General features: G+C 36.7%; 2 protein-coding genes across 2 annotated transcripts; one reads left to right on the plus strand and one right to left on the minus strand.

The window, feature by feature from the left end:
* The first annotated feature begins 1,916 nt into the window (after nt 1-1,916).
* rassf6 (Ras association domain family member 6) lies at nt 1,917-11,866 on the plus strand. The gene is made up of 11 exons (XM_057327880.1): nt 1,917-2,086; nt 3,343-3,420; nt 4,146-4,224; nt 4,415-4,566; nt 5,631-5,728; nt 6,143-6,336; nt 6,634-6,735; nt 7,095-7,146; nt 8,929-9,047; nt 9,129-9,226; nt 11,753-11,866. The coding sequence occupies exons 2-11, from the start codon at nt 3,362-3,364 to the stop codon at nt 11,826-11,828; spliced, it is 1,029 nt and encodes a 342-aa protein (XP_057183863.1). The 5' UTR covers nt 1,917-2,086; nt 3,343-3,361; the 3' UTR covers nt 11,829-11,866.
* A 1,212-nt stretch (nt 11,867-13,078) lies between these two features.
* si:busm1-57f23.1 (uncharacterized protein LOC368621 homolog) lies at nt 13,079-14,502 on the minus strand. Its single transcript, XM_057327879.1, has 4 exons — nt 14,242-14,502; nt 13,463-13,614; nt 13,290-13,391; nt 13,079-13,184 (listed from the first exon to the last, which is right to left on the minus strand). The coding sequence occupies exons 1-4, from the start codon at nt 14,333-14,335 to the stop codon at nt 13,098-13,100; spliced, it is 435 nt and encodes a 144-aa protein (XP_057183862.1). The 5' UTR covers nt 14,336-14,502; the 3' UTR covers nt 13,079-13,097.
* Between the last annotated feature and the right edge of the window lie 1,876 nt (nt 14,503-16,378).

Raw genomic sequence — 16,378 nt, forward strand, 5'->3', positions numbered from 1 at the left:
TACTGTAAAAAAACAAATGAAACATGAACATGTTCTTTAAACATTATGAATTTCATGTTCATTATGAATTTTCATTTCATTCAAAAATAAACATTATCAATTTCATGTTCTATTCAGCAGTCTATCTGACTTTCAAAGAGTACAGATCTGCTGAGGATTGTAGTAATATGAAGTTCATTGTAATGACAAACTTAATGTCACAGGAGGCTGTGCAATACTGAAGACAGCTGTGATTCCTCCGATGTTCCTAGTGTCACCCTGTGTTTTGGCAAACATTGAGACATTACAGTTGATGGGCCAATGGACATTTTGCAATTCAATATGGGTGAAGCAAACAGTGTCTCCAAGACTACAAAGTGCACAAGGCATCAAACCTACTGTATAATGACCCTGTACACACTGATCTGGGAAGACTTGTGTGTTTCAACGCTTTATTATGCCTGGTTATGATGGTCTGAATTGGATATGAGTTCTCGATTAAAGCCCAAAATGAATTTTTACACCCTGTTTATAAGAATTATTAGAGGTGTTCTTGTTCTTGTATTGTGATCAATCTATGCATCCAGTATTAAATCGTTGTCTGAAAAAAAGTTATGTAATTGGACTGATATACTGTATACTGTTAAGTTTCATTAATGTATATTGTATTGAGAAAACTGCAATAATACCTTGTATTCTGTAACTTCGTTATTTTTCATAATTATATCTCTTTCCTACAGTAACCACTGCCTAAATGTAAGTAAAGCTGCTTTGCGCCAATGCAAACGTGTGAAAGTGCTATATAAATTAAATTGAATAGAATTGAACTGAACTTAATTCCGGAAGTGAATACAAGAAAGAGACACTCCCACACAGCTTCAGTGCCTTCGTTTTATAAGACTTCTTCTTACTTAAATTATACTGCCATCTCCTGCTTAGAAAGAGAACTGCTTCAATACAATATCCCAAGAATTTTAGTCATGGCTCAATCCTGTTTAGCACGTCCAAAGATTCCAAAGTATTTCCCAATACACATAAGTACAACCAGTGTAGGTGAACTCCTTGAACAACTTTTTTTGCACGAAAAATTGTTCATGCAATATAACCGCAATTCATTTAATGCCATTGCAGCAGAAAAAGTCCATGATTATGCAAATACTAGCATAGAAACAACATGCAGTGTGTTTCTATGCTAAAACCTGTTACATTGGGGAAAAAAAACAAATGCACTATAACCCCATGAGTTGATCTTTTAAAAATCTGGACAAAGGTTGATGGTCAAAGAGCATTTGTGTCTCTCTTTCAGAAGTGACTCTTTGCATTATCTATGTAAAAAAAACTTCAGCAGTAAACACACTACACAGACACGTTGCTTTACTTCTGAACCTTGATTCATTTTTCAAAATTTCACTAAAATAAAAATCTTTTTTTTGTATCTGAAAAATTGCACAAATAACTTAAATTGTACCAAATTGGTACAATAAATTGTACCAAATTGCTACTTTAAAATTTTTACTTTAATACATTTAACTTTTTCTATAAATGATTATCACTTTAGTTTTGGCTGTGATATTAAATTTGCATTGAGCATTGTACATTTTACTGGTACTGTATTGATATTGACTGCTGAAATGTTGGTATTGGTATGTAATATGACAAACTGTTGATAACCCCAATGCATCTTAAACACAGAAGCATTTCATGTGTAATAGGTTACTCATTTGATTCATTAGATTCAAGACATCTGTTTGAGAATGAGTATCAAGATTGTCTTATCATTCAGTAGAACGTCACTTACGCACAAAAATAAACCTTCTCTTTTCCGGTGAGGTATTCAAACCTTCAGGTTTATACTTATGGGTGTGTTCATACATTCACTGCATTGCTAAAGCATTCCCAGAATGCACTTTGGAGAGGTGAGTAAGATCAAGTTACAGCACAACAGTGTCACACACTACAGGAAAACACCTGACAGGGACTCTCCATTCTGCCCCTCATTCTCCGGCTTCTCTTATCTGACCTGATATTTTCATAGTTGCGGCTCGGGAAGAGAAATGTCACCTATTCCGCTTTTGGTTCATTGGTATTGGATCTAGGCAGGCAGCAGGTGAGTAAACTTCAATGTGCTAATGTTCGTATGTGCTACTACAGGGTGATTTTTACGAAATTATATCAGGTTTATCTGTGAGCAGAGTGCATTATATTTATGCTGCTGGTGGATGTCTTTATTCAAACCTGACTCAAAGTTATAAGACATTAGTTTCAATGATTTCACCTGGTAGCTATTGTAGTGTGGACTTCAAATCTGAGCACTTGCTCATAATCAATCAAAAAGTGTCAGCATAAGCAAGAGAAATACGTTTTTGTATTCTGTTTTTGGAATTAAAGGGATAGTTCACCCAAAAATGCAAATTCTGTCATCATTTACTCACCTTCGAGTTGTTCCAAATCTGTATACATTTGATGAACACAGATTTTGCCCTCCATTTACTACCATAGTGGAAAAAATACAGTGGTAGTCAAAAGTGCCCCAGAACTGTTTGCTGTCCTACATTCTTCAAAATATCTTCTTTTGTGTTCAATAGAACAAACAAAAATGATAAAGTAATTTTTCCTACTATGGGAGTCAATGGGGGGGGAGGATCCATTTGGTACATCCAAATATCTTTCTCTGTGTTCATCAGAACAAAGAAATTAATACAGATTTGGAACAACTCGAAGGTGAGTAAATGATGACAGAATTTGCATTTTTGGGTGAAGTATCTCTTTAAGTGTAAACTTTATTAAACATGTTTCCTGTGGCTTTATACATCCATTGTTTTATCTATTTTCACCTTTTTATTGCATTAGGCCATTATCTCCACATTGCACTGAAAGCAGTGCTGTTGACAGTCGTATTTACATACAGATGCATATCTTTTGTCAGTCAAAACCCTTTAAAAGCCGTGTTTGCCGCAGAGCTCGATTTGTATCTGTGGTTTTAACAGAGCGTGCACTGACTTGAATAACCACACCACTCCCTCAGAGCACAAATTCAATGAATTCAATATCATGAGCAAGCAAAGTGAAAGTACAACTCAAACAACACTAAACACACAAGACCAGCAGTCCTCTTCTGACAGCCAACTCTAACATGTTGGCAAAGCGTCCAAAGGGGACCATTTTCTACTAACACTTTGGACCTCATGAGAATCCTTAACTCAAATACCAGACATTCTATTAAAGCAGCCAAATGCGTGTTTGGACACAGTCTGAACACTTAAATAAATATCCTAAAATCAACATTCAAAGTCTGCATTCCTGCTGTCAGTTATCACATGTACGAATTAAATGAGGATTTTGAACAGTCTACTTTCTTTGTAGATCTGGTTGGTTTGTTGAAATGAATGCAGGCGAGTTAACCTCTATTGTTCATATTGGTGCTGGAAAGACTTGCTCCAGGTTAGTAGTTGTTGTAATTTACATTTTTTTAATGAGTAAAATGACTAGTCATACCAATGCAAAACTGTGATAAGTGATATAGAAATAAATCTGAATTGAACTAAATGTCATCTTGCATACTGGCTATACTCTGGTCTAGCAGTGCTCCCCAAAGTGTGGGCCACAGCCTCGCGGTGGACCATAGCGGTACTGCTCGGGTTGTGAATTTTATTTCAATCAATTTGTGAACTGTGTAGCTTTTGTTTCACACTTCGATGTCAAATGTAAACAGCAATGTAGTGTATTGTATTTATAGATTTATTTATTTATGTAGTGCATGTACAGTAATTCACATAAAAATCCTTACAAACTGGTAATATATGTTGATCATTTTGTGTAATGACACTTTATTATGTATATGTGCATGTTTCTTGTAGCTTTTGGGTCTTTAAATGGGTCCTTGCCCCTCTGAAGTTTAGGTATCTCTAGTCAACAGTGGTGTTTACATGGCTGATACCTTATAAAAATACAGATAAAAGTCAGACTGCATGCACAGTTTGTAGGTCAATAATCAAATGTAGGCAAATGTTTCACATTGCATGTGTACAAAAGGTCAGGTTGAAGCCAATAAGATGCTGTTTGATACATGTTCAAATCACTCTATGTTGACAATTACAGAAGCCAAATGGGAGAAAATTATTTTAAAAAATCTTTGCTTTCTCACCTAATATATCTTTGTTTTAAAGGGCTGAATTTGACTCATTCTTGAACACCTACAACTGCTTTCTTAAAGACATAACACACCTGCAGCTTACAGTCCATGAGGTAAAACTTCCTCTGCAATTAGCTTTATGGATGCCTACGCCTTCACTACACACAAGTTTAAATTTACGTACGTTTAAATTAATATATATCCTAAATGTACATTTAGCAGTTTGCAGCCCTCTTCAGGCAGAGAGTAGAATAGCAAGCCCTCAATGCACATTTTCCTCAATCCACTTTTCTATTTTTACAGAATGCAGGAGGGGTGACATTCGAAGGGATCCTGGTCATTTCCTGGGGGGTGAAGAAGCCCATCCAGCTAAAAATACAAGATGAAAAACAGATTTTTCTAGGCGAGTCTCCCATCAAATCACCAGACCTGATCAGTCCACTTGGAAACAAAAGGTCACTATTCTATTTAATGTTTTATTTACAGTATGTGCAACCAAATGTAATTTTATAAAAAATGTAATTTTACTGAATTAATTATATCATTTTTATTTTAATTAGTTATATCCCAGATTCAAAGTTTTCTCTCACGGGGTGGTAGAAAAGATTTGCTGCCTTTGTTTTACTTAGATTGCTGTAATCATATACTGTATATATGAAGAGTAAAATGAGATAACTCCGTTTTTAAAAATGTTCAAAAATCATGTTTTTTATTATGTTATCATGTTTTTATTTTGTTAGTTAGCTGTATTTATTTGTTATTATGGCTTAAATCAAAACAAACAAACTGCAGTTTGATTGATATTAATTGGAATGCACAATAAAAAACATGTTTTGGAAATTTAAAAGAATCAAATTTTTTCTTAAATTGAAAAAAAAAACTCATTTTGGAACCAAACTCTTCATATATATATAATATATATAATGTGTAGACCTGCTGTGGTTAAAGCTTTTGTTTTATTGGTGTGATATTTTTATCATGGCCGGTAATGCAGTGCAAGGCTAAATAAATAAACAAACAAATCAATCAATAAATAAAATTGTACTTGCCATTGTTATGTAAGTCTTTACTTTTTACTCTAGAGTGTGTATCTTAGTGATTTTTTTGTTTTATAGTAAAAATAATTGAACAGAAACTTTTCTAGAATTGTTTAGAAAATCTATTTCTGAACAAATGGCATGGACTAGCTACCTTCAAAGAAAGCATAAATGAAAAAATGACTTTAGAAAGTTAGATACTAAACTACTATAAGAGAAAATCAGCATAACAGGATATTCCTTTTATGTACTGAGATGTACCTTTTGTGGCATCACACAAAAGTGGGGGTTGTCATCGGAATAACGGGAAGCAATTGTGCCCAAAACAAACTTTGGCTTCGATGTGATTTAGACGTTTGTACAATTTTGTAAAAAAAAATTGGACAAAATGCTCTAGCAATCATTTTAATGTTTTTCAAAATAGACTGCAAGTTTTGACCATGGGTACATGGTGATCTAATAACATGTATTATCACTAACAGGGGTATGACACGGTGGGGAGAGTTTGATGATCTTCATCATATTGATGAGCTAGCAGAAGTAATTCAAGATGGATCCAAACCTGACAATCTTGCTGAAGGTGACAGTGAAACTAACAGTGGGGAAACATATATTTTCATATGTACCTTACTGTTCATTTATTTATATTAAATACATTTGTTTTTCTAACATCCAAATGTCACACTCTTAAAAATAAAAGCTCTTAAAAGGTTCTTCACAGCATTGCCATAGAAGAACCATGTTTGGTTCCACAAAGAACGATTCAGTCAAAGGTTCTTTAAAGAACCATCTCTTTCTTACTTTTTTATAATCTGAAGAACCTTTTTTCACCACAAAAAACCAGAAAGGTTCTTCAGATGTTAAGGGTTCTTTAAGGAACCAACAGGTTCTATGGCATCAAAGAACCTTTTGAAGCACCTTTCTTTTAGGAGTGCATATCAGTTACTTCCATGATATGCATATTGTACTAACACAATGATACATATCTTTATAGACTACATTGAATATGAAAGCAAGACATTAAGGCCTCTTCGGTCAAAGTCGATCAGCGATGACAGTTCAAATCTATTTCGAACCATGAGTGATGCCTCACTTGTGAAAATGAGGGTGAAAAGTAAGAAGACGGCAGACAGACAGAGCAACAGAAACTATCGTTTCTCCATCAACGGACACTTTTACAACTACAAGGTTTGTAATAAGGGCCTAGATGGGACTTTCTCCTTGGGTAGGCCTGTGAACAATATAGCATTTTTTATACAGTAACAATAAATGTTTAATAAGTTAACACTCCTATTTTTTACACTTTTATTGAATGATGACTAAATCAAACTGACTATATTAGGTTACACAAACAGAGGTATTAGAGAATCCAAACTGTTACAAAGCGGCATGGGTTCCTTTGAAACATATTCAACATAGTTATAAGAATGCTAAAAAACATTTTTGAGCTATTTCACAGTATTCTGATTCATGTTGTTTATGCAGACATCTATTTTCACGCCTTCATATGGAGCAACAACAAATGTCCACATCGACAGCAAGATGACAACACAGGAGGTCATAACACAGCTGCTCCACAAATTTAAAGCAAGTACTTATTTGTTTACTTTTGTTTTCTCTGCATGGTACTGGGCAGATTCAATTTATATGCCCGGTTTCACAGACAAGGTTTAAGGCTAGTCCCAGACTAAAATGAATGTTTGAGCTGTCATGACTTAAAATAACTTGATATACCTGAAATATCGTAAAATGTATCAGTGCCATTGTTTTGTCTCAAGATACACACTAGTAATGTTTTTACATAAACATTTGTATAAAAGCAATTTGAATATCCTAATTGAACTAAGGCTTAGTCTTGGCTTAAACTAAGCCCATTCTGTGAAACCGGGCCATAGATTCGTTTCATTTAAATTCTTGAACATGTTTTATTTTTTATCTCAATGCAGATAGAAAACAATCCAAATGAATTTGCCCTCTACTGCATTCATCAAAGTGGAGGTATGTAGAATTATTATTCCAAGTTTCACATGTCTTTACCTTTAGACGAAACGGAAAGAGTTGCTTACCCATACATAATACACTCGTTTTCCCGGTAGATCATTGCATTAGCCACACAAAGCTCATGGATTTGATCAATTTTGTCAAAGAGCTAGAGAGCAAATCTAGTTTACCACGTATGTTAAAGCTATCCCTAGTAAAAAAAACAATTCATTTAAAATGCATGTATTTCATAATAAGTATAGTTTAAATTTATTAACATATTTACTGACATGACTTACTGATATAAAATTATAATTAAACTTTATTTGAAGTACTATTTATACACAAACCACATTTCTTCATATTAAGCCTGTGTTCTAATGTCACTTGATAAGGATTTTATGATTTTTTAATAAAATCACTCTTTCAATGGAAGATATTTAAAGTGTCCCTGAAACATACTTGCAATAGTTTAGCTTTAGCACAATCAAATACACTTAAATGTATCTTTAGTTAGACCTCAGCACTATTACTGCACAATTAAAGTATATTAAGTACAAAATTAGTAGCTCCAATTTAGCAGACTTTAAGTATACCAATATAGTATACCACAAATACAATCGCAGTGTATTATTATGAGATGTAAATACTTAGCATGAAATAAATGTATTTCAAATACATTTTAGTATATTTATTTTTCACTAGAGATAGCAATAAAAACATAGAAGAAAAAGATAGTGTTTTTTTTTTTAATGTACACTACTTCGGATTACACAAAGGTGGTCCAACTCTGGTCTAGAAGAACTTTCTGTTTCAGTTTTTTGATACAACACAAACTTTGAACAAAATTCAACAAGCATAAATTTATAACTAAATCAAATGTTAAACAAATATTATGTTTTAAACATACTGTATATGTAGAGATTTCTCTGCAGTGTTTAAATCTTACGAAAAGGTAAACAGAACTAGAAAGATAGTTAGGGTTTAGTCAGGTAAATGCTGAACAGGTATTTTTTCAGTTGATTTTTGAAGGATTACACAGCTTGAGTTCTATTCCACCATAGAGAAATACAGTGGGTACAAGTTTTTGTGTGTGATTTGTTGACTTATTGTGATAGGGTAACTAGGCGTCGCTCATTTACAGGTCGTATCATCAGTGATTCTTCGCTCAGGCCCGCAAGAAACATTTTCCTCCAAGCAAATCAAAGTCTTCAAAAATGGACGAAATCCAAAGTTAATAGGCGCAGACTTAAGCTCCAACCCCAATCCAAATGTAACTAAGCATAGTAGAAATTTCCAAAAAGATGTGTTGAGGCAAGCTGGAGCTAAACCCTGCAAGGATAGTGGTGCTCAAGGACCGAATTTGAGCACCCCTTTTTTAACCCAGGGTTTCCCAAACTGGGGTTTGCGAACCCCTGGTAGTTCATGCTGGAGTCAACCAGTGCACATACAAGTATTTTCCATTGCTTTAAAAAAATATTGTTTTGTAGCAGTTGTGGGTGCTGTGATTAAAACAATATTGAGTTGCATGTCAACAATATTGAGTTGCATGTCAAAACTTCACAAAGCACAACAAGCGTATGGTTAGGAACACTCGTTTAAACAGAAAACACTTTGTAATATTTGACTGCACATTACTTGTTTGACATTACCAATATTGCTTTTATAATTACACATCTGGAAGACGTCCAAAGCAACTTACAGCATTTAAGTGTTCCCTCGAATTTGGAAGCTATGAGCGTAAACATATTTAAAGCAATTGCATTTATATCTTCTAAACATTCATATTTTTTGTCACAGAGAAAAGAAAGCTGAACAGTTCAGACCTGCCACTGTGGGAACGTGTTCTACAAGGGCCATCAGACAGCATTATGAGAATGTTCCTCATGGACAGTGACGAACGTGAAGTTAGCCTTGATGTGAGTCTGGCTCTCTGTTAACCTACAAAAGTGCATATTTAATACACCATGTGAAACATCTTGTTTCCATTGGTTTGATAGGTCGCTCAATACCTCAATTTAGAGCTGCCCATTTTGAAGGTAGTTCTGCAAAAACTGGAGGAGCAAGAAAACCAAGAAATACAAAGGATAATATCAAAGTTAGTCCATTTTGTGAATAACGGAATTTATTGGACAGTTAACAACATTTTTTACTTTACAGTATGTCAGTTCCCTTTCTGTCTGTCTCTCGAGTGTTGTGTCGAACCGACAGAATGTGGTTTGATCTTGAGAACCTATCATCTCCAATTGTACTTTTTAAAGGCCAATGAAGTTGCAGAATGGCGTGGCATGCCTGTCTCCTCCCCATACGTATGGGTATAAAAAGGAAGATGGCATGCCCATTCATTCACCTTTTTGCTCTTCGGAACCTGCTGAGCTTATGCTAAGCGCATCTTCTTCCATTGAAGCAAATCTACTGGATTCTACGACGCAGAGCAGCAGATTTGTCCTGGTGTGTGCGATTTCCCCTGGGCGTTTCGGTAGCGAGCCGACGTTGACTACAAGAGCAAATTTCCTTGAAAGAGCAAATTTCTCACAGCGTGCACTTGCCGCCAGGCATGTCTCGCCGCTGTAACCTTGGATGTGGCCAGTTCGTCTTCGAGCCTGACAAGCACGATACCTGCATCACATGTCTGGGTCTCCAGCATGCTGAGGTAGCGTTCGTGGATACGGCATGCCCGCACTGCGAGCATATGCCGATCAAGGCATTGCTGTCACGATTGGCTGTGTTCTTTTTGAACTTTGCGCACAGCTGGCCGCAGACAAGCGGAAGTGCGCCTTCCCCCCAGTGAGCTTCCTTGCACAGGTCCTGTGCAAGGTCAGGGAAGAGGAGCATAAAGTTCTGTTGGTTGCGCCCCACTGGCCCAACCAGACTTGGTTCTCAGAGCTGACGCTTCTGACGACAACTCCCACCTGGCCGATTCCCCTGATGAAGGACCTTCCTTCTCAGGGGAAGGGCACGGTCTGGCACCCGAGACCAGACCTCTGGAACCTCCACGTCTGGCTTCTGGACGGGACGAGGAGATCCTGAGTGACCTGCCTCTCGCAGTCGTGAGTACGATCACTCAGGCAAGAGCCCCAGCCACTAGGTGACTATACACCTACTAGTGGCACCTCTTCTCGTCTTGGTGTTCTTCCCGCATCACCTTGACGTACCGATCCCAAGATCTCCTGTGCTCATTGGCAGTGAGGGCTTACTCCACCCGGGGTGTAGCCTCCTCATGGGCACTGGCTCAGGGCGCCTCTCTGGCAGACATCTGCAGAGCTGCGGGTTGGGCTACACCCAGTACTTTCGCGAGGTTCTACAACCTTCGTGTAGAGCCGGTGTCTGCCCGCGTCTTACACACCAGGTAAGACCGACGACCGGCTGGACGAACGCCTGCAAAGCACCTTCTCCCCTTCAACAGAAGAGCCTCCCTACTTCCTCCACTGGGCAAGGTATAGGCATTCCATCCATCACTAAGCACTTCGAGCTTATGAGTCGGGCAGAGTGGCTCGTAATTCCAGGCCCAGTATAGGTGAGTTTCCCTCACGAGGCAAACCCTTATACTTGAGCTAGTGCTCCACACGTAGTGACTCCTCTACTTGGGTAGTCCCGTCTGACGTTCCTCACTCTTGGTTCCCCTATCGGTGAACCTGTGACCTCCCCTCAGTGGACTCCACCACTTCTGTGCACCCCTGTTTGGACCCCGCACTACTACTCCCATGAGACCATGTAGGTATTCCACGTTTATTCTCCCTACGGCAGATGTAGTCTCCGTAGCATTCTCCCCTCAAGCGAGGGGGTAGCGCTTCCCAGTGTCTCTTACGGTTTCGGGCAGCTATCTCGCCCCTTGAGAAGCAAAGGCCACCCCCTGCAAGAGCCTCTCGTCGTGATCCACGCATTGATGTCTTACACCACTGAAATGTTACGATTCGCGGTTGCGCTCACTTGTGACTCGCCCAGGCCAGTCAGCGTCGCTCCGCTGGAAATCGTGACGCGGTGCAGCACCGTGGCGTTTTGTATAGGAACCCCATTCTGTCAGTTAGACACAACGTCGAGAGACCGACAGAAAGGGAACATCTTGGTTATGTATGTAACCTCAGTTCCCTGATGGAGGGAAGGAGACGTTGTGTCCTTCTTGCCACAATGCTTTGCCTTCCGCTGCTGTGACCGGGAATGCCTCTCAGGTTCCTCAGCCCAAAAGGTGAATGAATGGGCACGCCATCTTCCTTTTTATACCCGTATATACGGGGTGGAGACTGGAATGCCATTCGCCAACTTCATTGGCCTTTAAAAAGTACATTCGGAGATGAAAGGTTCTCAAGATCAAACCCCATTCTGTCGGTTCGACACAACGTCTCGTTCCCTCCATCAGGCAACTGAGGTTACATAACCAAGATGTTACTTTTTACGTACAATGATTACACTACAAGTCAAAAGTTTAAACATAAGTTTGAATTTCACATGTTCTATTTTCCAAATGTTGGAATAACAGCAAACTACCAATTTCCATTTACTTTAACAAATAACAAATCAAATATATGCTTTGCAAAGAAAGTCATATGTAGGCACAATTTATATTTGTTTACATAACTACTTTCAGGTGCATCCGGTATTTAGCTTTAACATGTTTTTATTACAGGTACCAACATCAGCGCAAACTCATACTGCAATGCTTACATAAAAAGTTGCCTGTTAAGACTGAGACAACAGTATAAATAAAGACTGTGGGAAAATTGTAGCAACTGGAGACTGTTTTCCACTTGGGAAAAGTATGGAAAGAATGACATCACTGCAGGGATATCAGAACTTTAGATGCATGAAGAATCCGGATTTGAGATGAATGTAGAAACACTTTTGTACTTTTATGTGTGTGGATATGTAAATAATGTAAAATATTTTTCACTTCAATTTAATCACACTATTTATCGAGCAAGGAACCAAATAAATCACTGTTATTTGAGTTGCAGTTTATTTGTGAATGAGTTCTCTGTCTTGCTAAACATTTACACTACACATGTACTGCCTGTAAGGAGTTCCATCTTGAAAATGTTATGAAAACATAAAGGGAAAAATAGATACTGTTGCTATGTGAGTGCTGATTTTGGAAAATAGAACCAGCCTGTAAAGGACTTGATAGATTCTGGCTTTCTAAAAAGAACATCTACACTGTCTATTAGAGTTTTGTCCAAGACCACTGTCCAATGGCCAGGTTTCAAACTTCCAGCAAACCAATCAATTTCCAAAGGATGAAATCGAGACCCAACCTACACTGTAAAACTTTGCTGTAATTTTGCAGCAGGTTTGCCAGTAAGTTACTGTAGATTTAATGAACGATTTTGTTAGCATAATCTTACCTAGTTTATATATTTTTCTTTCATAAAATAAGAGTAAATATCTTGAGTCACTTTTCCTGTTATGTAAATGTATCGTAATTTAAGAAGTTTTAAATATTTTTACAGAAAACAAGAGAAAAATGCTTAGGAAGAATGTCATTTTTTGCAGTGTTGCTGTGCTAATGCCAGTCTCATCTTACTCATTTTTAAACTCAAAAATCAAAGTGGTTTAATTTTGATTAAAGTAATTGAAAAGAGTAATAATTGTAAAGTTTATTAAGTAGTAATTACATCTACAGTAAGTTACTGGCAAACCTGCTGCAAAAACTACAGCAAAGTTGTACACTGAACTTTTTCCTCTTTTCAGAAGCTGTTTCATTCAGCTACATGTCACAAGCGGGAAAGAAAACATCACAGCAACTTTAATTTAATTTGCCTTCCAAATATCACTTATTAATTCTCTTTATAAAAAAATAACAAATTTATAGTTGTTAAAAGTCATTTTACTTGTGTTTAACAAGTCACATTATTAATAACAAAACATACACATTCTTTCAAAAGAAGGACTTTTCATCCGTATTAATATATTTGACAAAATCCAGTACCGTTCCAGCACACATGATACTGTAAAAAAAACTGTCTATATAAACTTTAAGACGTTTTTTTGCAGGCTTTTATCTCCACCACATGTTGATCATTCCTTGGATCGAAGGTTACGTCAAATTTGCATGCCAGTTGCTAAAAAAAGAAATATCAGAGACATGCGAATTACAGCAAAAGTTGTATGTATGTGAAAATTTTGATTGCATAGTCCGCAAACAATATATTTTCTATAAGATCTACCTTTTTTGCCATGACACAAGACTCAATATCTACATTTTCTGATTTGGGGCATTTTGTCTTTCCCATTGTAGCCTCAATATTGTAGTTTATCATATTTGTGACCTGGATAGAAGGAAAGATTCACTGTCACTGGCATTAACACAGTAATAAAATAAAAATATAAAATTCTGTACCTGAGTGCGAGCAGATCTGATATTGAGAAGTTTAAAATATTTCTTTGCTTTAGACTTTGTGTTGAATTCCTCTACAGCTTTCTTTGCAACCTCTATAATGTCTTCCCTCTCTGGACTCGCTTCAGTCCAGCCACCAAAAGGCTGGAATTTTACTATGAAAGGACAAAAAACAGATCACTTTACTTGCTGTAGAGAACATGAAGCAATACTAAGCACACATTTCAAACAGGACAGACTTGAAGCAGAGCTATTAAATAGTTAAATGTTCATTATTGTCAAGTATTTGTAACCGGACGAAAGGCAATTTCATCCACATGAAAACATACCAAGAAATTTAAATATAAGTTTATCATTTGTTGAGTTTATCATTTAAGTCATTTAAGCTATAATTTTTATAAGCACCATGGAAAACTACAGCATTTCCTACTTTCACAAATAAGATTCTCATGATTTTTTATCAACATCAAGATTTTAGGTCAAAATACATTAACATGAAAGTATAGGAGAAAGTGTGAAATTTAGGCACTTGGACTGTTGCCATTTCTCTCTGCATACATAATGATAATCATTATAAACTGTTTAAAAAGGGTGTACTGTATATGGCAGGACATCCCTGGCAACTGCCCAAATATTACAATACTCCTCTATTACCAGTTGATACCATTGTTTTATCTACGACTCAGATAATATCCTACTGTTGCATACAACGCATATTAAAACACATTCAAAACACTTTTTTTTATTTTGTTAACAATCCAGTAAGAACAATAAGTACTTACTTGGTACAATACTTAATTCCTCCAAAGGCTGATCAGCTTGGCTGAGGTGAAATACAGAAAGAAACGAGACCAGGAGAAGTAAAGAGACAGCCATGTCTTCAGTTTGTTGGTCTCTGAAAGAATGGATGAGGGCGTGAATGTGAGGACAGTTTTAGACTTCTGCCATGAAGTCAAGGAATGTCTGCTGTGTCCTGGCACTCCACACCCTTTCAGCCACAGAGGGTGGAGGGTTTGTGACGTTCATTGCTGTAATGAGACAGTAAGAGTGAACGCACATAGACGGGAGTCAAGTGAGTCGTTTTGCGTCTGAGTGCGTGTGATGTGAATACAGGAAAAAGAGAAAATAAAGGGTAAGCTTAGTTCTCTAAGCTGCCGGCCTGCTGTCAGTTCCGTGGTTAATTTCCTGTTAATTACAGGTAAAGTTTACAAGAAGTTTATCTAAATCTGAGAACAAGGTATGGTGAAATTTTTACTTTTTATTTGTACATTTTTAATAGAAATTACACACCTTTTTCTTTTTCTTTTCTCGACACTTAGTGCTGTTTTTGTGACATTGGCATTGGTGTATTCTAAAGCATCTTGAAATAATAAATGTTTACCCATGGCAACATACTGCTTGTTGTTTTTTGTTTGTTTTAATGAAATTACAAATCAATAAGGGCCCTGTAGACTTATTTTGCTCAGTATTTTCTTTTTCATGAAACATTTTTGCTTTTAATTTAAAGTAGTTAGTGAATGTGAAATTTAGTACTTCAACATTTTTTACTTGTGCTTGTGTGCGCCACAATGCTAAACACCATGTAGACAAATGCCTTTTAAAAACAATCTACATTCCAGAACATTCGCTACAAAAATCACACCCTTAGCACAAAAGTCCAGACAAAACAAACACCTCATTGTTACATAAAGGCCATGCTGACAGAGCACACATATGCCTGTGTGTGTTTTGAAATGCTGTTTTTCATTATTGAAATTAGTTGTATTTTACTTTGTTTAAAATACAAAAGTACACTTTTCCATTATAATTACAAGTATGATTTAATGACATCATGTCTGTCTGTGTGCACTGGAACTTAATAACAGGTTAGTTTTTGTAATTACAATATCTGGCATAGGCTGTTATTTTACACAGGCATTATCTGTATTTTGTATTGTAACAACTGTTATAACTTCAATTTCCCACATTGTATTTATAGACAATGATTTACACCCATTAGAAACAAATGGTTGCAAACTGTTGCATCAGACCCACAGAATTGTCTTTGTCATGGAAATTTCAAGGTCTAAATAGGAACCTCAAGCCAGATCACATTGTCATTTATCCGATCATAACTGTTTCAGCGATACTATGTAACAATGAAAAGTTACTGTAGTTAAGTCTGTTAAGTGGTTCATATGAACAGGGGTGAGCTAAGCACAGCAGGGCTCAATACAGTTTAAAAAGCTCTTCCAGTCTACTGGCTTCCTTAAGCACTTGAACTGAAGATGAACTCTTAAAACCCCTTTTTTACATAGCCAGGCCGTGTCAAAAGTTTATTCAGGTTAATAATAAACCTGCATGCGTTAAAGGGTGACACAATAAGACATAAAGAAATAATGTTAACAGTGCACTCAGTAGGCTACGCTTTCGTCATCACAGTAAAATCGCCAGTGTTAAAAAAGGTCAAATTACCCCTCACGGTGTATATATAATCCACACTCTCAAAGTGTGGATTATATAAACACTGTGAGAGTTAATTTGACCCTTTTAACACTGGCGATTTTGCTGTGATTAAATTGAGATAACATGAAAAGAACTAATGTTTCAAATCTTGTTTTTACTGTAATTATTTTATTTAAAATAATCTAAAAAAATGTTACACACAGAATGAATGAATTTGAATGACTCCCGTGGTGCTGTCCCCCACTGCAGCTCTCTCCTGTTACGGCCAGAGGCTGATGTTTTTTGTTCAACATCAGGAGCAACTTTCATTTTGTTTTTTTATTATCGTATTTAGTGCTGCACCCTAGTAACAGAACTGCAGCATCTTGTTTTGTGTACTAATTATACAGGAGATAAAAAGTAGTTTTGGAAACAGTTTCTAATCCTAAATCCTGTCCCATGTTGCCCTGTCCTGAGTCTGATGTCACACAATGT

The sequence above is a fragment of the Triplophysa rosa genome, unplaced genomic scaffold, assembly GCF_024868665.1.
Source record: "Triplophysa rosa unplaced genomic scaffold, Trosa_1v2 scaffold30_ERROPOS127347, whole genome shotgun sequence".
Taxonomy (NCBI): Eukaryota; Metazoa; Chordata; class Actinopteri; order Cypriniformes; family Nemacheilidae; genus Triplophysa; species Triplophysa rosa.